General features: G+C 54.7%; 1 protein-coding gene across 6 annotated transcripts in view; it reads left to right on the top strand.

The window, feature by feature from the left end:
* Nucleotides 1-21,937, top strand: part of CFAP46 (cilia and flagella associated protein 46) — a 137,316-nt gene that overhangs the window by 99,223 nt on the left and 16,156 nt on the right. For 5 of the 6 annotated variants that reach the window (XM_024346698.3, XM_063782367.1, XM_024346699.3 and 2 more), the window contains 9 exons: nucleotides 801-935; nucleotides 1,038-1,217; nucleotides 1,762-1,932; nucleotides 10,755-10,852; nucleotides 11,450-11,526; nucleotides 12,240-12,370; nucleotides 12,899-13,020; nucleotides 13,552-13,634; nucleotides 14,150-14,317. In XM_024346698.3, coding sequence (XP_024202466.3) covers nucleotides 801-935; nucleotides 1,038-1,217; nucleotides 1,762-1,932; nucleotides 10,755-10,852; nucleotides 11,450-11,526; nucleotides 12,240-12,370; nucleotides 12,899-13,020; nucleotides 13,552-13,634; nucleotides 14,150-14,317 — 1,165 coding nt within the window. The remainder of the gene's footprint in view (nucleotides 1-800; nucleotides 936-1,037; nucleotides 1,218-1,761; nucleotides 1,933-10,754; nucleotides 10,853-11,449; nucleotides 11,527-12,239; nucleotides 12,371-12,898; nucleotides 13,021-13,551; nucleotides 13,635-14,149; nucleotides 14,318-21,937) is intronic. The other variant, XR_010147079.1, reaches the window with a different exon arrangement.

The raw sequence follows: 21,937 nt of genomic DNA, 5'->3' as shown, positions 1-21,937 counted from the left end.
AGTGGTCTCGGTCCTGGGGACTCTGCAGTGGCCGCACGTGGTGCAGCCCTGGTTGGTTTTGGTAAATGTTCTGCACATGCCTGAACGGCGTGTGCTCCGTCGAGAAAGGGGCCAGGCTCCGTGCATGTCCGGTGGCCACGGCTGCCCTGCCTCCAGCGTGCTTGCTGGTTTTTGCCTGCATTCAGGCAGCCTACTGGAACGGGGACATGTCCATCACTCCTTCTCCATTTCTATCAGTGTTTTCTTTATTTTGACGCCTGATCACTGGGTGCATATACAGATTTGGCGCTGCAATACCTTGTGTCCCGAAAACCCAGGGGGCTCCCTCTCAACCCAGGTTCTTCAGGGGCTGCCAGGGCTTCCTATACCCAGGTGGGGCTTGTGTCTCAGCCAGACCAGGGGCCCCTGAGGGCTGGTGGATGCCTTGGCCTCAGTGCTGGCTGGTTCCGGGAAAGGTGTTTCCAAAGGACAGGAACGAGAGCCCCCTGGGAATGTGTTGGATTCCAGGCCCACGTGACTCAGGCCGGCTTCCTCAGGGGGCTGCGTCCTCACCCTGGCTGCAGCATCCCCTCGCCCAGGCTCCAGTGTCCCCTTGCCCAGGCTCACGGGTCAGGGCCACCCTGCATCAACTCAGGGGTGGAGGGTTTGGGACAGTGAGAGGCCACGCTGCGGCCTGCGGTACCCCCCACCCGGGGACCCTGCTGAGGAGCCCGACCACCCCGGCCTCCCTGGGTGGGCCCTCCCCACGCCGACCAAGCAGGAACCCAGAAGTGTCTGCCAACCCGCAATGTGTGTCACAGGTGGGCGCCAAGCTGAGTGGCCTCAAGTCTCTGGAGCTGGAGGTAGAAGAAGAGGGTGCCACAAAGTCCAGCAGGGACCCGCCGGCCTCCAGGGCAGCCCTGGAGGAGCACGGCAGGAGAGGCGAGGACCTGAAGGTGTGGCTGCCCCTCCTGCCCCTCGTGTGGCCTCTGCCCCTCCTGCCCCTCGTGTGGCCTCTGCCCAGAGCCTGGCCTGAGCCTGAGCCTTGTGCCCCACAGGGGAGGATGGTTCTGGCCCAGCAGTACCTGGCTCAGGCATCAGAGGTTCTGCTGCAGTGCCTACAGGTGGCCCTTGGCAGTGGCCTCCTGGATGTCGCAGCAGCCGCCAGCCTGGAGATGGTGGAGTGTGTCGGCACCCTGGACCCTGCAACTACCTGCCAGTTCCTGGCTCTGTCTCAGGTGTGTCTCTGCCCTGCGCACCTCCAGCTAGGCCCTTCATGGAGGAGGGAGGACCCTGGGCTTCAGCTGGGGCCCTCGCCTTGGGGGGACTCCATTAGAGAAGCAGGCCGCAGGCCAGGGTCCTCAAGCAGTGGGAGCCTGCCGGCCACGTAAACTTGTGGCTCAGAGAGAACATGCATTCGTGTGCTTATCCCGATCCCCTGCATCGGGCAGACATGGAGACCCGGCAGTCGCAGGCCAGCAGGGCCCCGTCCATGCGGACCTCACAGAGGTCCCACAGAGGACTGGGCAGACACGGAGACCCGGCAGTCGCAGGCCAGCAGGGCCTGTCCATGCAGACCTCACAGAGGTCCCACAGAGGGAACAAGTGTGGCCCCACGCGACTCTGCAGGTGCCAGGAGGAGCCAGCATCCCAGGGGAGCCTTGCCAGGAGAGCCAGCCCACTCCTGTACCCAGGCTGCAGCTGCTGCGCACCCTCCGCAGGGTGCAAGGCCTCCCCGCCCAGGCCTCGGGCCCCTGGCACACCTCCCCTGCTCCCTTTCAGAGCTGCTCGGCCTCGGAGACGATGAGGGATGTCCTGCTTGCAGCCACAGCCAACACCAGCAGCTCACAGCTGGCGGCCCTGCTGCAGCTACAGCACCAGCTCCGGCGCCAAGACAGGACCACCACCAGCCTGGGCGCCCGTGTGGAGCAGAGGCTGGCCGCCGTGTCCAAGGTAAGCGGGCACGGATGCCGCTGAATCTGCCCCCAGCTCTGGAGCTCTGTGGACAGACACTGCAGCCGCACAGTCCCACGCCTGAGCGAGGCAGCCTTGCTCACCCCCCAGCTCATGAGCCATCCCTCCCCGTGCCCCCAGCCATGTGCACCTGGGTCGCCTCTCCAAGCCTCAGTGTCCCCTGGTCCTTGTGGGGGTAGTAATGGCCCACGTGGTGGGTGCAGTGAGGTTGGTGAGGTCACAACTACAAACGCACAGCCAGGCCTGCAGCCAAGAGCTGACCAGCAGACGGGCCAGCAGTGCCCTGAGGGCCTCATGTGGATCGGAGCTGCATGTTCCCTGCCTCTGTTTAAGGAAATATTTTACACCTTGGTCAGGTCTAAGGGTTTAACCTTGAGAAACATTTTTGTAGAGCAGGATAGCTAACGGCACTTTTTGTTCAGATTAGCAGATGCGAATGGCAGTATTTAAAGAAAAAAGACGACATTTCTTGAATTGTGGGAAACAGACAAGCGTGGCCTAATGGGGCCCCTCCCTCCTTCGGCTGCGTGGCTGCCTCCCTGGTCCTCTCGTTGGGGTGGACCTGACCAAATATCCCCTCGTCCAGGGCTGTTTGGTGGACAATGCTTTGCTGGTGAGGGTGGGGTGGGGGCAGCATCTGCCACTGGGTGACAGGAGCACCCCTGCCATTGTGACATCCAGAGATGTCTGCAGACATGGCCAGTGGGCGCAACATGGCCCCGGCTGAGAACTGGTGACTCAACCCAGAGGTGGAAACCTGGAAAGCTGCCGTCCTTCTGAAGCTGAGAGGACAGAGGGTGGAGGCAAGGGGCCTGCAGGCCCAGCCCAGGCCCGAGGACAGGAGAAGGTGACACAGCCTGGCCCTGCGCCTGGAGGAAGATGCTGATGCACATGGCCCTGCCAGAGCTGGGTCCAGGAGGGTGTGCATGGCAAGCGGGAATTAAAATGGGCTAAGCTGGGCGTTGGGGGCGCCTGTGGTCTAAGCTGGACATGCAGGGGGGTGCCTGTGGCCTAAGCTGGGCATGGGGGCACACACCTGTAGTCCCAGTTACTCAGGAGCCTGAGGCAGGAGGATCACTTGAGCCCAGGAGTTCGAGGCTGCAGTGAGCCATGATAGTGCCTGTGAATAGCCACTGACGCCCAGCCTGACCAACATAGTGAGACCCCATCTCAAAAAAATTGGGCTGCCCCGGGCAGCACTTACTGGACAGGTGAGGAGCAAGCAGCCAGGCTGGTACCAGAGCACCTGCTGTGGGTGAGCTGGGCACGGGAGTCATGGCTCTCCCTCCCGCACGGCTGCAGACCAGGCAGAGCTCACCCCATAGGAGCTTTGGGGACCAAGGACACCAGTGTGTGTGCAGGACTGAGTGCAGGGCCAGGAGGCGGCCTGGGGCTTGACATGTGGGAGCCATCAGTCACCACGATGGGGGCCACCACTCCTCAGGCCCTCCTGTTTCAGGAATTCTCATGGAAAAGCTGCACCGAATCTCAGCCAGGCACAGACTCAGTGCAGTCGGGCTGGGGGACGTTGTAGGCCATAGCAGGCCCACCGCAGCAGCCTCGGGAAAGGCTGGCGAATGGCAGAGCCTCATATTTTTAAAGTTATCAGCCATGGAAGCAATGAGAACTAGCTAAGCTAAAATGTTTGCACTGAGAGCATTGAGTCAACCCTCACCATCCATCCCAGGGCCACTGGGCAATTCGGAAATCAGCTGGGACTGGTGTCAACAGAAGCTCTGCGAGGAGGAGGAGCGAGCCTGCAGCCAGGACAGGAGAGGTCACTGCACTGCAGCTGGGAGCAGCCCCACAGCACCCTGGGAACACCCACCAGGAGCAGCCCCGCAGCACCCTGGGAACTCCCATTGAGAGCAGAGCCCCACAGCACCCTGAGAACACCCACCAGCAGCAGCCCCACAGCACTCTGGGAACACCCACCAAGACCAGAGCCTTACAGCTCCTGGGAACACCCACCAGCAGCAGCCCCACAGCACCCTGGGAACACCCACCAAGACCAGAGCCTTACAGCACCCTGGGAACACCCACCGAGACCAGAGCCCCACAGCACCCTGGGAACACCCACCGAGACCAGAGCCCCACAGCACCCTGGGAACACCCGCCGAGACCAGAGCCTTACAGCACCCTGGGAACACCCACCGAGACCAGAGCCCCGCAGCACCCTGGGAACACCCACCGAGACCAGAGCCCCGCAGCACCCTGGGAACACCCACCGAGACCAGAGCCCCACAGCACCCTGGGAACACCCACCGAGACCAGAGCCCCACGGCACCCTGGGAACACCCACCGAGACCAGAGCCCCACGGCACCCTGGGAACACCCACCGAGACCAGAGCCCCACGGCACCCTGGGAACACCCACCGAGACCAGAGCCTTACAGCACCCTGGGAATGCCCACCAGCAGCAGCCCTACAGCACCCTGGGAACGCCCACCAGCAGCTGCCCTACAGCACCCTGGGAACGCCCACCGTGACCAGAGCCTTACAGCACCTTGGGAACGCCTACTGAGAGCAGAGTCCCACAGCACCCTGGGAATGCCCTCCAGGAGCAGCCCCACAGCACCCTGGGAACACCCACCAGGTCCTGGGCCTTAGGTACATTCCCCTGGAAGCTCCTGGAAGGCAGTGAAATCTGCTGTGGTCTTGTGGTGCCTGGAGAGGACGCAGCCTCCAGGACATAGTGTCCTCTGCAGCATCCCATATGTGCTCTCCTAAATGAAGGGCTCAATGTGGGGGTTTCTGGGAAAAGTGAATGCAGCCCAAGGTTGAATCTGTGACAGAAACAGATTGAAGAAAAGACCCTGTCTGAGGGGGACATTGGAAAAGACAGAGCAAGGGTGCTATGATTTGAACGTTTGTCTCCCTTGAAACTCATGTTGAAACAATGCCCAATGTGGCAGTATTGAGAGGTGGGGCCTTTAAGAGGTAACTGGGTCATGAGGGCTCATGAATGGATCAGCCCATTTGTTGACTAATAAGTTAATGGATTATGGTTATCATGGGAGTGGGGCTAATGGCTGTATGAGAAGAGGAAAAGACCTGGGCTAACACAGCCCCCTCACCGTGTGTCATTCTGGGCCACCTCAGGACTCTGCAGAGGCCCCACCTGCAAGAAGGCCCTCATCAGATGCGGCCCTTTGACCTTGGACTTCTCAGCCTCCAGAACTGTAAGAAATAATTTCCTTTTCTTTGTAAATTACTCAGTTTCAGATATTCTGCTATAAACAACTGGAAATGGACTAAGAAAATTGGTACCAGGAGTGGGGTGGTTAACAATAATGAATACTTGAAAATATGGAAGCAGCTATGGAACTGAGTAATGAGCAGAGGCTGAAAGCATTTAGAGGAGAAGGCTTTTAAAAACCCAGTATGTCTGTAAATGGATCATTGAGGGTGATTCTGGTGAGGGCCTGCCTGGAAGACAAGATGACAAGGGAAAGTTTGGAGCTCTTTAGAGATCCGTTAAGTGGTCGTGACCAGAATGCTGATTTGGACAGGAAAGGCCATTCTGATGAGATTTCAGATGGAACTGTGGAGCAAGGTATTAAAACCTAGAATAAAGGCCAGCCTCGTCATAAATTAGCAAAGACTTTGGCTGAACTGTCCACGTGGAACAGCTTTGTCAAAGGCTGAACTTCAGAGTGGTGAACAAGGGTATCTGGTAGAATAAATATCCAAGCAGCAAAGAATTAGGCTGCTGCGTGGCTACTTCTAACCACTACACTGAGCTGCAAAAGGGAAAAAATAACTCGGAGATGGAATTATCATCGAAAGAAAAGTGAGCGGAAGGATCTGGAAGCTCTTAGCCTGGCCACGTAAAGAGTGAAAGGTGTGCCCAGGAGAGGAGCCAAGGCTCTAGACCGTTCACCAAAAGTCAGCACAGAGAGGAAGGGCCGGGTGCTGTTCTTCAAGGCAGTGGAAGAAAGACCCAGAAGTCATTTCAGAGACCCTCAAGGCTGCCCTCCCACTGCAAGCCTGGAGGCCATGGAGGGCAGAATTGCACTGGTGGATGGGCCAGAGGTGCCCTCCACAGGCTCCCTGCCCAGGGCCTGCTGGGGACCATGCTCCCTAAATTCCAGTGCAGCTCTCCATGGTGGCCCCAGGGGTGGCTCAGGCAGCTCTGGTGCAGATAGACCCACAGCTCAAGAAGGTGTGGCCACAGCATTGGCCACGGCCACGTGGCACTGATTCTGCAGGCTTGCAGAGAGCAAGATGGAGGCTTGGCAGCCTCCATCCAGATTTCAAAGGATGCCATTGAAAGCCTGGAGGCCTGGGCAGAGACTCGTCCCAGGGATGGAGCCACCACAGACAGCCCCAGCAGAGCAAGGCCACGGGAACAGGACCCCCACCAGGACCCCAGAGCTGTGGAGTCACTGGCAGCTCAGGAAGCTTCAGGCACTGGACTCCCACCCGTAAGAGCAGCCATGTGGGCTGCATCCAGCAAAGCCATCGGGGAGGCCCAACCCCCAGCCCCTGCGTCCAGAGGCAGCAAGTGTTGTCGGAAGAGACCATTCCCTGAATTCAGGATCACGTCAGCCCTGTGGGGTTGGGGCTTGCTTGGAGCCTCCACTCCTCATTTTGCCTATTCCCGTTTTCAAGTGGGAATGTCTCAGCCGGTCCCACTGCTGTGTGTCGGAAGTAGAGAACTTGTTTTGATTTCACAGGCTCATAGATAAGACTCTGAACTTTGGACTTTTGAGTTGCTGCTGGAACAAATTAAGACTTTGGGGCTACGGGGTTTGCAGGAATGTATTTGTACATGAGAAGGACATGAGTTTTGGGGGCAGAATGCTATGGTTTGAATGTTCCCTCCAAAACTCATGAATGGATTGATCTAATTAATGGTTTTAGATTCAGGGGTTATCCTGGGAGCGGGACTGTGGCTTTATAGGAAGAGGAGGAGAAACTTGAGCTGGCACACTCAGCCCCCTCGCCACGGAATGCCCTGTGCCACCCCGGACTCTATGGTGTCCCCACCTGCGAGAAGGCCCTCACCAGACATGGCTAAAACCGAACAGCGCTGGGCCACACGCAGCCACAGCAGAGATCCCCAGTACCAAGGTCACTCAGAGTGTGTTTTCCAACCACGGTGACATAAAGCGGGAAATCAGTAACAAAAATGGACCTGTGAGAAACACGGGCACCTTGAAATTAAACAGTTACTTACGATGATCAAATTAGTCAAAGAAGAAGTCACAGCAGAATTCAGAAAACACTTTAAACTGACTTAGACTTAAACTGACTTAGAGAATGAAAATACTACAAATAAAAACTTACGTGACTTAGCTCAAACGGGTTACAGGAAAAATAACAGCCTTGCATACAAGAAGAAAGCCAGAAAACACCTTGATTTAAGCTTTGATTTCAAGAAGCTGGACAACAACAATAAATTACAGCTAAGAAAAATGAAAGAGGACAAATCAATACAACATCAGAAACAGCGAAGCCAAAACCAGCAGAGGAAATCCAAGGCACAAGTTGGTTCCAAAGAGAAGACAATGAAATGGAGAAACACCTGCTCAAGAAAGAAAGGGAAAAGGCGAGTTTCCAGTATCAGTAAGAAAAAGACCCATCCCTGAGATGATGCAGGCATTGAAAGTTCACACAGAATGTTCTTGACAGCCTTACTCCAATACAGGCGACACCAGACTCAAATGGACCAACTCCTCAACAAAACACAGCTCACCAAAGCCAACAGAAGCGTAGAAAATCCAAATGATTCAATGTCTGTTAAAGAAATTGAATCTTTTATTTAAAATGTTGCTACAAAGAAAACCCAGACCCCACTGGCTTCACCAGTAAATTCTTCCAAAAACTGAAAGAATAAATAACCGCTTTGAAAACTTACAGAAAGTAGAAATAAAGCAAACAACTTCTTCTTTTACTAAGAGGCCAGATGAACGTTGACACTAGAAACTTAGCAGGGACATTACAAGAAAGGAAAAGCTCTCTCATCACTATTACACAAAAATCCTAACAAAATACCGCAAATAAAGTCCAGCAGTTATAAAGGGCGCCACGTCAGGGTGAAGTAGTTGTGTTCCACGTGGTTCAATATTCAAAAATCATTCAATATCATTGACCATGTTAACAGAAGGAAAAGGAGACAAATCGCAAAATCACCTTGACAGGTGCAAAAAAGGTGTCTTTCAACATCCAACATCAACTCATGATTTTTAAAATTAAGATAGAAGCAAATGTCCTTAATCCAATAAAGAATATCTATACAGCCCTAGCATGCATCATATTTAATGGTACAGTATTGAAAAGTTTTCCCCAAGAGTGGAAATGTACACCCTATCAGCACTTGTATTGAATACAGAACAATATGACTAGAAAAAGAAGTAACATGTAGAAAGACTGAAAAGAAAATACAGAACCAAGAGACTGAAGAACTCGGGTGCTGTTCCGTGTGTGTGGGCCGAGAGGCTCCGTGCCGTGAAGCCACCAGTTCTCTCTGTGGCCGAGGGTTCACGGAGGCTCTTCCTCCTTCCGGTGAGGTCTTAGCCTGGTTCCCCTGAGCTATTAGCAATGTTGTTTTCCACAGAGATGGCCTGGCAGGTGGCCCAGGGCTGTGTCCCTTGTGGGGACCTGGGGCTGCGCCACTCCCCTGTGGCCACGGGAGACACAGGGTAGGAGCCGTACAAGGGAAAAATGACAAATCAGACTGCGCTGAAATTCAGAAGTTCTGTTCACCAAAAACGCCCTGCCGAGAGTCAAGGGGCAGCCACAGAGAATGAGAAGAGAAGATATTGACACTAGGTTGCCGACACATGTGCGTCCCACATGGATGAAGGGTGTGGGTCCCTTTTCAGTAAGAAAAGGAGACACTGATTGAAGATGGCACGAGGTTGGAATCTCACAAAAGCAGAGATTCGTGTGGCCAATAATTTTAATGGTGCTCAAGTTCATTAGTCAGGGAAATGCAAAATTGAAGCCTGACGCAGATAACCAGACACCAACCAGAATGGCTCCCACGGAAAAGGAGGACACGGCCAGTGGGGATGAGATGGGGATGGGGGCAGCTGAGGCTCCCTGGGCCTCATGCCCCCCCCTTGGCACAGTAGCCCGTGGGTGCAGCAGCCCCTGGGCAGGGTTCTGGCAGAATCGCTGTAGCTGACACAGCAAGGCTGCACCTGACTCTGCACCCGGTAGAAATCCTTCGCTGGGGTCCCCAGAGAGCAGCATCGCTCATGACCCCCAGCGACGGGAAGCCACCCAGATGCCCTTGGCCACAGAACAGATGAAGACGCTGTGGCATTCCCAGCTGTGGCATTCCCAGCTGTGGCATCTGCAGGGAGGAAGGCCAGCCCCACGCTCCACCTGGGTGAAGCCCACGGCGCAAGCCAGAGGCCCGGCAGAAAAGCCCACCTGAGCTGCTAGAATCTGTTGTGGTCCCCTTGTGGGGACGAGGGCCAGTGGCCGGCAATGTCCGATCTCTTTGCCTGGCCACACAGGTGTGCCCACTGCAAAAATCCATCGAGCTTTTCACGCATGGGCTTTTACGCCACTTTCTGTATATTCTACTTTGATAGTAAGTTTTATAAAAACTGCTTTGTTTGTGCAAACTTGAAGCTATGACTCAGAACCACAAGCCTCACAGCTCGATGGAGGGCTGCCCATGCGGAGAGGCCCAAGCCTCCAGGAGCCCTCTGGCTGGCCCTCAGGGGCTGTGGTGGCCGCCTGCCGCTGGTGGTGAGGAGCCTGAACTGCGTGCCGGGTCTGGTATTAGACAGACTCATAGTCCATGGGAGCGGACGGGCTGGAGCTGCTGCCTGCACCGCCTGACCACAGCCGACTGGCATCCCAGGGGCCTAAGGCCAGGAAGAGAGGGCCTTCCCCAGGGGAGCATGGGGGCACGGCTCTGAGTCTGCACTGTGTACATGTGTGTCCATGCATGTCTGCGTGAGTGTGTGCGTCTGTGTACGCGTGCGTGTCTGTGTCCATGCATGTCTGCGTGTCTGGGTCCGTGTATGCATTCATCTGTGTGTGTCCGTGCATGTCTGTGTGTGTGCATCTGTGTACGTGTGCATGTGTATGTCCGTGCATGTCTGTGTGTGTGCATCTGTGTACGTGTGCATGTGTGTCCGTGCATGTCTGTGTGTGTGCATCTGTGTACGTGGGCATGTGTGTGTCCGTGCATGTCTGTGTGTGTGCATCTGTGTACGTGGGCATGTGTGTGTCCGTGCATGTCTGCATGAGCACGTCTATGCACGGGTGGGTGTCTGTGCATGTCTGTGTGTCTGGGTCCATGTACACGTGCATCTGTGTGTGTCCGTGCATGTCTCCGTGTGTGCGTCTGTGCAAGGGTGCATGTCTGTGTGTGTCCGTGCCTGTCTGTGTGAGTGCGTGTCTGTGCACGCTTGTGTGTCTGCATGCATCCATGTGTCTGTACATGTATGTCTCCATGTGTGGTGTGGAGGACACAGAAGGATGGAGGAAAAGGCACCACTCACAGAGGAGGCGCTGGAGAATTTTCCATTTGTTATTTTGGGTTTGGTGAACATGCACTTTGCGTCATGCAAATCAGGTTTCTAAACATTAACAACCGGAGAGAAATGACATTTTGGGGCCGCCGGTGACTCTTGCGTGCCTCTGCTGCCCCCTGGTGGCAGCCCCGAGTCACTTCCAGCAGGGCCCCCCACCCCAAGGGCCCAGCCTCGGGCAGGAAGGGTACAAAGCCCCCGCCGTGGCTCTGCCACGAGGTCTCCTGGAAATGAGGGGAGCAGCACAGCGACGTCCTTGCGTCCTAAATGCGTCCCCTGATAGCCGTTTTTCACCACGCAGGCTTGGCAAAATCTCTGCGTCACTGAGCAGCATTTTAACCTCTTGAATGAGATGCCTCCGACCTTTTGGATCCTCTTTCTGCACCTCTCAGGGGACAGGTAAAGCCGCTCCTTCTTGTTGAGGCCGCCCCCAGCCCGCTGAGAGGCCTCAGGGAGGCAGAGACCCAGCCGTGGGCTGCCCACACCTCAGCCCCACCCCAGGGAGGCCTGGGACTCGGGAAACGCCCGGACAGTCCCGAGAAGGTGCCGGACAGACACCGGGTACCCCAAGGGCGGGGGCGGTCCAGAGACGCCACACACCCCTTCCTGTGACCTGTCTCCAGTACAGGGTCTTTGTGTCTGGTCTGGGCGTCTGGACCCGAAGGTCACTGTTATGGTGGAGCCGAGAGCAGGACAGCTGTCCTCTCCAGCTCCCACTGGCCCGGAGCCAGCCGGCGGTGCCTCTGGTAGTGACCACAGAACTCACTGGCCGTGGCCAAGTGCCCGGTGCATGACCCAGCGTGTTCTCAATCCACGTCCTGACCGGCCATGCACACCCAGCGGTGCCCCTGGAGGCGCACACGGGGAGGGCCCTGCTGGGCGTCCATGGTCTGCAGAGTTGGCCTCACTGGGCTCCTCTGAGGTCGCTGGAGCTGGGCTGTGAGGTGTGTTTCCTTCATGGCTTGCCTGCGACCCTGGCCCACGTCCTGCCAGCAGGTCCCGTCTGTACGGCGCTGCCTACGAGAAACCCAAGTTCATTACTGCAGCCAAAGGAAAGGTGCAGGCGGTGGGAGGTGAGCAGGGCTGCAGGGGAGGGGGAGCAGGGCAGGCGGAGCGTGGGCGAGAGTGGGGAGGTGAGCAGGGCAGTGTGGGGAGGGGGAGGGAAGAGGTGGAGGGGAGGGGGAGCAGGGCGAGAGGGGGAGGGGAGCAGGGGCAGGAGTGGGGGAGGGGAGTGGGGACGGGAAGTGGGGAGGGGAGCTGGGGGAGAGGGGAGCAGGGGCAGGAGCAGGGGGAGGGGAGCGGAGGGGACGGGAGCATGGGGAAGGGGGAGCAGGGGCGGGAGGGGAGCGGTTTCAGGAGGGGAGCAGGGGCGGGAGCAGAGCTGATGCCCACTGTGCCTCAGGCTCCCTGCACACAGGCCCTTTCCTTCCAGAAGCTGAAGGCCCACCAGGGAGCCGCTGGGGTCCCAGGGGTGTGGCCTCTCCCAGCCCTCCACCCACGGGGATGGAGGGGTCTGTAGAGCCTGTGACATTCTGGAAACAGGTGTAGACGGGGCGTGTGCTTCCCTGGGGCCCAGGAGGCCCATCCGCTGGCTGCGCAATGATGTGGCAGCGCCTCCACAGCATGGGACCAGGGGGACCCCACATGGAGGAAGGGACTTCCATCCATGCAGCCTTTCCTGCGGGACAGCAGCCCTTTTCCCAGTGCTCACCATGCATGGTCCAGCTGGTCCAGCTGCCATCCTCAGCCCTAGGCAGCGACAGAGGGTGTGTCCATGTCCCCGCAGGCTCCTGCAAGGTGATGCGTCTGGCCATAAGTCCCACTGCCTTCTCCCACCTGCTGGCCTGTGCCCAGCAGTTCCGGAAGCAGGCCCAGGCCCAGGTGTACAGCGAGGACATGGCCCTGAACATAGGCTCGGTGAGGCCCTCCAGGCTCCAAGCCACCCAGCCAGGACCCTCTGCTCCCCACCCCTGAGAGCCAGGACCCTGGCGAGGTGGGGGGAGGGGCAGGGTGCTAGGCCAGGCTGCTGAAGGGCTTGGGCCATCCCAACACCCGGGCACTGCCCAACTCCCAGGCCAAGGTCCATGTGGGGGGAGAACTTGCTCCTTGGGCTCCTTGGCCGTGTCTGATCCCTGAAGCACAAACAGGAGGGGCCCGGCCCACTCTGCTCCGCAGAGCTCAGGGTCACCTGGGCCCGGCTGTCCCCACAGGCAGGACCCTCCGTGGTGCGGGCAGAGGAGATGGGTGGGGGCTGGGGTCTCAGGGTGACCCTCCAGAGGATGGGCCAGGTGCTGTGGGGCCCTTGTTGCCGAGCCAGGTGCCCTTGTCCACCATGCTGTTTGCAGAAGGGGCAGGAGCTCGGCCTTTCTGCAGGGGCCTGGCCCTCGCGGGGTCTGGGCCATACGCCCTGTTTGCTACGGGGGCCTCTTTTTTGGATTGTGGTAGGAGCCAGAAGGCCTGCAGGTGGAAGAGAAGGAGCGCCCTGTGCAGAGGCTCAGCAGCGTCCTGGGGCCCCTGGAGGAGCTTCTGCAGCCGCTATTCCCCCTGATCAGCCTCTCCAAGGCCAGGTACTGGGGATGACGTTGAGGCTGGCACCCCACCACGCTCACGCATGGACACGTGTGTCCAGTGCTGTGGCCAACCACGTGTGCTTGCTGTGCCTTCTCGGCCGCCTTTGTTCAGGACTCGGCGCCGCCCGCCTGCTCCCAGGAAGCAGTTCTTCCTGGTTCTGCCTCCATTCCTGCCTGGAGGAGTACTGCCCACTGCCCACTGCCCACGGTCCCTCCAGCCCCTGGCCCAAGTGTGGGGTGGGAGGGCAAGCACCTCCGAGGGACCGCCCGGGCTGCTTTGATTTGGGGTGGGAAGGAAGGCAGAGGGGACGGACACCTGGCACCGTTTAGCTTGGCTGGTGGATCAGAGATGATCCCAAAATCCTGTGGCTCATCCCGGCCCCACCTCAGTGGGACCATCCCCAGAAGTGAGCGTGGGGATTCGTGGTGCTGCTGCCTTAGAGTGAAACAGGCTGAGCAGGTGTCGCCTATATTCCAAGCGTTTGTTATCTCTGTTTCTTAAACCCGAATATATAACCTGACTTTCAGAGTGCAGACACCTGCGGTTGTTGCCGATTCAGGGAAGTCGAAGGGCAAAGACAAGGAGAGGAAAACGTCCACAGGACAACACAGTGAGTGGGGCGGGCGCGGCCACTCAGCCTGGGGAGCTCATCCCGCCAGAAGAGGTGGGGTTGGGATCCACCCACCCATCCGGGAACGCCAAGGGGGGTCAGGAACCCAGGAGTCCCACAAGCCCTGCTGCTCCTTCCCCTGAGGCCTCCCTGCACCTGAGGTCCCCGGAAGGTTCTCCGCACAGCCCTGGACCAGCCCTCTGGGTAGGAGGCTCTGTGCCAAGCCTCCTGAGAGCACCACGGAACTCCGCACAGCCACCTTCGCGTGGGTGGATTGTCAGCCCCGCCACACCACACGTGCTTGCTAACAAAAAGAATCGTGTGGAGGGACAGGCGCGATGGGAGGCTGTTCCTCGCCCCGTTCTGGGGCATCTGGAGGAGGAGGTGGCATGGAGTCAAGGCGGGCTGCCAGCCTTTCCCAGCGCCCAGCAGCCAAGTCAGAAGACGGAGCCCCGCGACCCCGTGGGAGGGGTCCCGTCTTCAGGAGCTGATCTCCCTGCACTGCTGTTTCCCAGACACAGTCCAGCCCGAGGTTGCCGATAAGATAGTCCTGATCGCAGACAGACATCTCCTGGAGCTGCCACTGGAAGGTCTCTCTGTGTTCGATGAAGGGACAATTTCCTCTGTGTCACGAGAATTTTCTCTTCAAATGCTGTGGAATCGCCTCCATAAAGAAGAGACAGGTAGGAACTGCCCTCAGCCACCTTAATGTGTAATTTTAAAATGGAAATATTTAAATTATTTTTCAGATGAAACAATGTTAGCTCCTATCAAAAAATAATCATCAAATGTTGCAACATTTTTCTAGGCATTTATTCATTCAAAGATATTTGTGAGATATAAATACTCACCAGCCTGGGCAACATGGTGAGAGTGCATCTCTACAAGAAAGTTTAAAATGAGCCGGGCATGGTGGTGTGCACCTGTGGTCCCGGCTACTCAGGAGGCTGGGAGGTGGGAGGATGGTTTGAGCCTGGGAGACTGAGGCTTTGGGGAGCTGAGATGGTGCCACTGCACTCCAGCCTGGGCAACAGAGTGAGACCCTGTCAAAAATAAAATATATATGGATATATATAAACACTCAAAACTATTTATAAAATACCTGCTATGTGCCAGTATCCTGGTGCTAAACACACAGGGAAGACGAACTTAACGCTGTTCTTGCCCCCGCAAATACCTGTTTCAAAGGAGGGGACCAGATGTGTAGTAAACAACCAGCCTCTCCGTTAATCACTCAGACGGTGAAAAGCATGAGGGAGCGCGCGGAAGGCCCTGAGCTCGGCTGGGATTCGGGGGTGATGACATTCTGTGACTGAGCTCTGGCTGTGCAGACGTGCCCCGGTTGTGAAACTTCCCCAAGCGCTACCCTTGCGGTACGTGCAGTTTTCTGCACTTCGGTATCAAATAAAATTAAAAATAAATCGATTGCACTTTTGCTTCCATCTCAGATGAAGTAACAGGGACCAGATTTGTTCTTCCCGCTGAGACAAATAAAAACCAGAGAAAAGCCCATGAAATGAGGGTTTTCAAACATTGACGAGCAGTCCGCGCAGGACGGGGTCCTCGAAGGGGGGTTGGCTGGCGAGCGCCATGGCCCACCCAGCTCTTACTCTCTGGGGAATTTCCAGGCCACAGCATTGTGGGGGGCGGGGGGCAGGAAGAGCCCAGGGGTCTCCGCAAGTTGAGGACAGACAGTTTGGAGTCTGGGAAACTGACAGCTACAACGTGCAGGGCGGGACACCTGGAAGGAGAGAGCTGCAAGGAACGGCCACTCCGAGATCCGCAGAGCCCTCGGCAGGAAGACAGCCACCACCTGTGTGCGAGGCCAGGGAAAGAGACAGCTCTGAAAATAGTGAAAACACGGATAAACACTTAAAACGCCTTTATTTTCAAAATCTCTTTAAAATATTTTTGAGCAAAAAGCTTAGAGTAAAAGACAATAATAATGGCATGGGGTTTTATAACATAAATGTGAAATGAATGACGACAGCACAAAAGATGAGAGGGAGGGAATGGAAGCAAAGTATTTAAAGTCTCCATCCTCTGGAGAAAGTGGTATAATATTACTTGGAGATAGACTGTGATAAAGTTATAAACTATACATCCTCAAGTAATCAATAAAAACAAAACAAGAAAAACAAACAAAAAACCCCACAGAGTTTATAGCAAATACATAATGAAGAAGATGAAATGGAATCATAAACATACCCTTAATCCAAAAAAACACAGAAAAAAAGGGAACAGAGAACAGATAGGAAAAATAAAAAACAAATAGCAAGATAGTATATTTCAACCCAACCATATCTATCATCACGTTAAGTGTCTAAACACCCCCAACTAAAAGAAAAATATCATCTGATTAAATGAAAATTCAGCGTTCAGAATATGCTCCCTCCAAGAAACCCACTTTAAATACAAAGAAAATGGTAAGTTAAAAAGAAAGGATGGAAAAACCTTATCTCCTAGTATCCAAAGAAGGTTGGCATGGTGAGATTAAATTAGAAAAAGGTGGAGTTCATCCTGGGAACGTGACCAGGGCTACAGTGGGCCATTCCGTAAAGAGGAGGAGGCTAATTCATGAAGAGGGTGTGAAACCTCAGTGTCTGTACATCGATTAACATCCCTGCAAAACACACGAGACAAAACCCACGGAGCCACAGAACAATCAAGACGTACCCGAGGATGGCTGGGGAGGTCAACCTCCCTTTCTCAACAGTGATGGAACAAATATGCATCAAATCAGTAATGGACATTGATGTAACATTCCCCCCACGGCAGAAGAATGTACACTTTTTACACACACACACACACACACACACACACACACACACACACAGAACATCTGACAAGATATACCCTAAGTTGAGCCATAAAACAAGCCTCAAAAATATGAAAGGGTCCAAATTACCCACAGTAGGTTCTCTGACCACAGTGGAGTTAAATTAGAACTTAATAACAGAAACCATGCCTGGAAAAACCCAGACACTTGGAAACTAAATATGCTTCTTAAATACCCATGGATAAAAGAAGAAATTAAAAGGAGGGAAATTTAGAAAATATTGTGATGTGAATGAAGACAAAAGCACAATTTATCATTATGTGTGGATGCTGCTGAAGCGCAAGAAGGACTTTATGGAACTAAGCATGTATGTTAGGAAAGAAAAAGGCTGCAAAGCAATGACTGCTATTTCTATCTTCAGAAATTAGAAAAAGCAAATTCAACACAAGCATCATCAAGGATGATGAAAATAAGAACAGAAATCTGTGACACAGGAAACAGAAACACAAACCAGAAGCAAGTGCTTTGAGAAAAATCAATAAAATTAATACACCTCTAGTCAGGTCAGGCTGATCAGGAAAAAAGAGACACAAAATTATCAATATCAAAAATGATAGAGGCAGCATCACTACAGAGTCAAGAGAGGATAAAAAGTAAATAATGAATAATGCTGCACCAATAAACTTAACAACTTAGATGAAATGGACAAGTTCCTCGAAAGACCCAAACTTCCAAACTCGCTCAAGAAGAAAGGGATGACCTGGATAGGCCTGTATCTATTAAAGTAATAGAATCTTTAGTTTAAAATCTTCCCACAAAGAAAAAGCCTTGGCTGGGCGTGGTGGCTCACACCTGTAATCCCAGCACTTTGGGAGGCCAAGTCAGGTTGATCACGAGGTCAGGAGTTCAAGACCAGCCTGGCCAAGATGGTGAAACCCCATCTCTACTAAAAACACAAAAATTAGCTGGGTGTGGTGGCATGTGCCTGTAATCCCAGCTACTCAGGAGGCTAAGGCAGGAGAATTGCTTGAACCCGGGAGGTGGAGGTTGCAGTGAGCTGAGAACACACCACTGTACTCCAGCCTGGGTGACAGAGCGAGACTCCATCTCAAAAAAAAAAAGAAAAAAGAAAAGAAAAAGAAAAGAAAAAACATCTATACCCAGAGGATTTCTACACACATCCTCCCACAGCAATTAAAGAGGAGACTCTGCTTCCCAACTGATTTTCTGAGGCTGGCATTATCCGGATACCAAACCCAGAAAAAGACATTAGGAGATTAAAAAAAAATGGACCAATATGCCTCATGGCTATAGATGCTAATAACATTCTTAACAAAATGTTAGGAAATGGAGCAAAACAATATGTTACAAGGATTTATATTATGTCCAAGTGGGTTTTAACCCAGAAATACAAGGGTAATTAATTTAATATTTGAAAAATCAGCCAATGTAATTCACCGCATTCATAAGCTAAAAAATAAAGACTATCTGATGATTGCAATAGATGCAGAAAAGCATTTGACAAAACCCAACATCCATTCGGAATACAAACTCTCAGAAAATGAGGAGGGGAAGGCGGCTTCTTCCAGCTGGCAAAGGACATCTGCAGAACACCTGCCCCTGAGCGTCGCAGGTTGGCAGGAGGCTGAGGCCGTCCCCTAAGGCCAGCAGCCAGGCAGGGCCGCTCACTGCAGTGTCAGCACCACGCTGGAGATCCCGGCCAGAGTAGAGAGGCAGGAAGAAAAAAGGAAAAGCATCTAGGTGGTCTTTCTCTGCAGGTGGTCTCATCATCTGTGTAGAAAATGTAGTCTAATCTACAGAAAAAGCTACTCTGACTAGTGAGTGATTTTGGCAAGGTTGAAGGATATAAAAGTCAAGGTACAAAAACCAATTGCATTTCTATATAACTAACTATCAGAAATTAAAACTTAAAACACTACCATTGACAATAGCTTCCAAGCAGGAAATAATTAGGGATAAGTTTGACAAAAGGTGCAAGACTTTATACACTCATACTATAAAACATTGCCGAGAGAGATTAAAGAACTCAACAAATGGAGAGAAACATCATGCTCTTAGATGAGAAGGCCCAATATTGCCAAGGTGTCAACTTGCCCCAAGGTGATCTATAGATTCCACACAATTCTAGTCAAAATCTCCACAGGATTTTTTTTTTTGTAGAAATTAACAAGCTTATTCTAAAAGTTATATAAAAATGTAAGGGACCCCTATAATAGCCAAAACAGGAGGGCACACACCACCTGATGTCAGGACCCCGTCACACGGGTGCGGTATTGATACAGTGGAGCGCAGGCGTGACGGTAGCCGTGTAGACCCGTGGGATGGGGCGGGGAACCAGAAGCACGCCACAGGTGCACAGCCGGGTGGTGGCTGGCGAAGGGACGAGGACGCTGAGTGGAGGAAGGGCATCTCCATGAGTGGCTGCAGTCCCTGGACGTCCAAGTGCAGAACGAAACACAACAAAAACGAGGCCGCATGCCACGCAGGAAAATCAGCTCGAAATGGATCCGAGACCAAAGACCCTCACATTTCTAGCAGAAAGCACTGAAGAAAATCTTTATGACCGTCAGCAAATTTAAGAATTTCCACTCTTTGAAAGATATTGTTAAGAAAATGAAAAGTTATGCCAAGACTGGAAGAATCTGATAACAGATTAGACTATATAAAGAACTCTCAAAACTGAATAATAAGAAAGAAACAACCCTAAAAAGATTTGAACAGATACTTCACGAGAAAAGATTTAGATATAGCACACAAAGTACGATGGAAGGATGCCCGACGTCACTAATTATCAAGGAAATGCAAATGGAAACCACGATGGAATACCCCTGCACGCCTGTTAGAACGGGTGAAACTCACAAAGTCGGCCAGAGCGCGTGTTGGGAGGGTGTGGAACCGGAACCCTCATACTCGGCTGGTGGGAATGGTGAATGCTGGAGCCACTTTGGAAGACAGTTTGGCAGTTTCTTGAGAAGTTAAAGCAGGCCTGTTGTATGCCGCAGTCATTCCACTCCATCTACCAAAGAGATAAGGAGACACGCCTCCCGCAGAAACTCATACACATGTTTACAGCAGCGTTATCTGCAATGACCTAAACCGGGAAACCACAGAAAGATCCATCACCCACAGGACGGACACCTGGACACCCAGTGGGCGATCAGCACATTGGGGTGCGGCCACGTGCTGGGGTCCTGCCCGGCAATGAGGGGCGAGCTGTTGGCGCCTGGGACAGCGTAGACGGGGCTCAGAAGGATTACGCCGAAGGGTGACGGGGCTCACTCAGAAGGATTACGCCGAGGGAAAGAGGCCGGATCAAGGGAGTGCACAGGGATGGTTTCATTTTTACAAAAGCCTGGGAAATACAAACCAATGTACAAGTCAGAAGGCAGGTAAGTTGCTTCCTGGGGGTGGGGGCTGGGGCTGCAGGAGAAGTTGGGGGAGGGTCGTGGGTGCAGGAGGGAGGGTTGCAGGCATTTTGGGGAAGCTCCTGGGGCTGGGTGTGCCGTGACCTTCGCTGTGGCGATGACTTGCTGGCGTGCAGCGTCCAGTCCCGTCACGTCGCTCACTTTAAATGCAGGCAGCTCCCTGTGGTCAGTTGAACCTGAACAATGCTCAAATTGGACTCTGTACTCTGGCACTCCGAGCCTTCCTGTGACCCCAAGGCCTCGTGGAGTCTCCTGCTTGTGAGTGGAAATTTTTTACGTGAAATACAGAAAGAGCAAATTTGCATCGGTGTCACGGAAGTTTGCACAAGGGCACATGTGCGAAGTGGATCCTTGAAGGAGGAGGTCCAAGGATGGAGGGCCCTGCAGGCACCGTGTCCCACGGAGGCTCCTCCAGGCCCAGGAGCTCCCACAGCAGCCGGCGTGGCAGCTTATAGCTGTTCTCCGTCTGATTCTGGCCCACTGGGTGCCCCGTCCATCGCAGGCCACGGTCAGCCCCTTCTCGGAACTGTGGCTGGTCCCTCCGGCCGCCCTCCTGCCTTCCCCTGACGAGCACTGTGTGGGGATGTGTCTGCCCTGCATGGCAGGAGGGCGGCTCAGTGGCCCAGGACTGGGTGGGGCTCAGGCTGTGGAGAGGGTGGGAGTGCCGGGTGGAGAGGCAGGGAGCCCGGAGCTGGAGTCGGTTGGCACAGACACGAGGCTCATGGAGGTGTCGGAAACCGTTTTTGATAGCGAAGTGCACCATGGCTCTAGAAAAATGCCCAAATGGAGAACCAGGCAGGAGGCAGCACCTGCACCCACCCGAGAGCCACTCCTGCTTCCCCAGCCCAGCTCGCCACCCACAGCGCCCACCCTCCTGACTGTACTGCAAAGCCAGGGCCTTTTATCACCTCACCTCCAAGATCAGCACCCCAAAATCCTGCAGCCTGGGGTGCCTGTTATTAAACTCGTGCAAATGGCATCTGAGGGCACACGCTGCATCCAGCTCCTGCCTGGCTCTGTGGCTCCAGCTCCTGACTGGCTCCGTGGCTGGTCTCCGTGGCTCCAGCTCCTGCCTGGCTCCATGGCTGGTCTCCGTGGCTCGTGGCTCTGGCTCCTGCCTGGCTCTGTGGCTGGTCTCTGTGGCTCCGGTTCCTGCCTGGTTCCATGGCTCCGGCTCCTGCCTGGCTCTGTGGCGGGTCTCCGTGGCTCCGGCTCCTGCCTGGCTCCGTGGCTGGTCTCCATGGCTCTGGCTCCTGCCTGGCTCCGTGGCTGGTCTCCGTGGCTCCGGCTCCTGCCTGGCTCCGTGGCTGGTCTCCGTGGCTCCGGTTCCTGCCTGGCTCCGTGGCTCCGGCTCCTGCCTGGCTCTGTGGTGGGTCTCTGCGGCTCTGGCTCCTGCCTGGCTCCGTGGCTGGTCTCTGTGGCTCTGGCTCCTGCCTGGCTCCATGGCTGGTCTCTGTGGCTCTGGCTCCTGCCTGGCTCTGTGGTTGGTCTCTGTGGCTCCGGCTCCTGCCTGGCTCCGTGGCTGGTCTCTGTGGCTCTGGCTCCTGCCTGGCTCCATGGCTGGTCTCTGTGGCTCTGGCTCCTGCCTGGCTCCATGGCTGGTCTCTGTGGCTCTGGCTCCTGCCTGGCTCCGTGGCTGGTCTCTGTGGCTCCGGTTCCTGCCTGGCTCCGTGGCTCCAGCTCCTGCCTGGCTCCGTGGTGGGTCTCTGCGGCTCCAGCTCCTGCCTGGCTCCGTGGCTGGTCTCTGTGGCTCTGGCTCCTGCCTGGCTCCGTGGCTGGTCTCTGTGGCTCCGGCTCCTGCCTGGCTCCGTGGCTGGTCTCTGTGGCTCCGGTTCCTTCCTGGCTCTGTGGCTGGTCTCTGTGGCCGGCCGTGTTCCACCCACCACAATTTATCTGCCCCACCCCCCGTTACCAGACACCCTGTCTGTCTGCATGTCCTGGTGTGCCCGGGAGTCCCAGCCCTTTCGGCTTTTCACCAACCAGCCGTTTGTGAAGAGCCTGTTTCGTCTCTCACTGGTTCTTCTCTGGGGTTATCTGGGTTTTGTTCTTTGAGGTTTGTTGGATTTTCCTGGTATGCT

Source organism: Pan troglodytes, chromosome 8, assembly GCF_028858775.2.
Source record: "Pan troglodytes isolate AG18354 chromosome 8, NHGRI_mPanTro3-v2.0_pri, whole genome shotgun sequence".
Classification (NCBI taxonomy): Eukaryota; Metazoa; Chordata; class Mammalia; order Primates; family Hominidae; genus Pan; species Pan troglodytes.
Note: the sequence above shows the minus strand (reverse complement) of the source record. Positions and strands in the feature narration are given on the sequence as shown.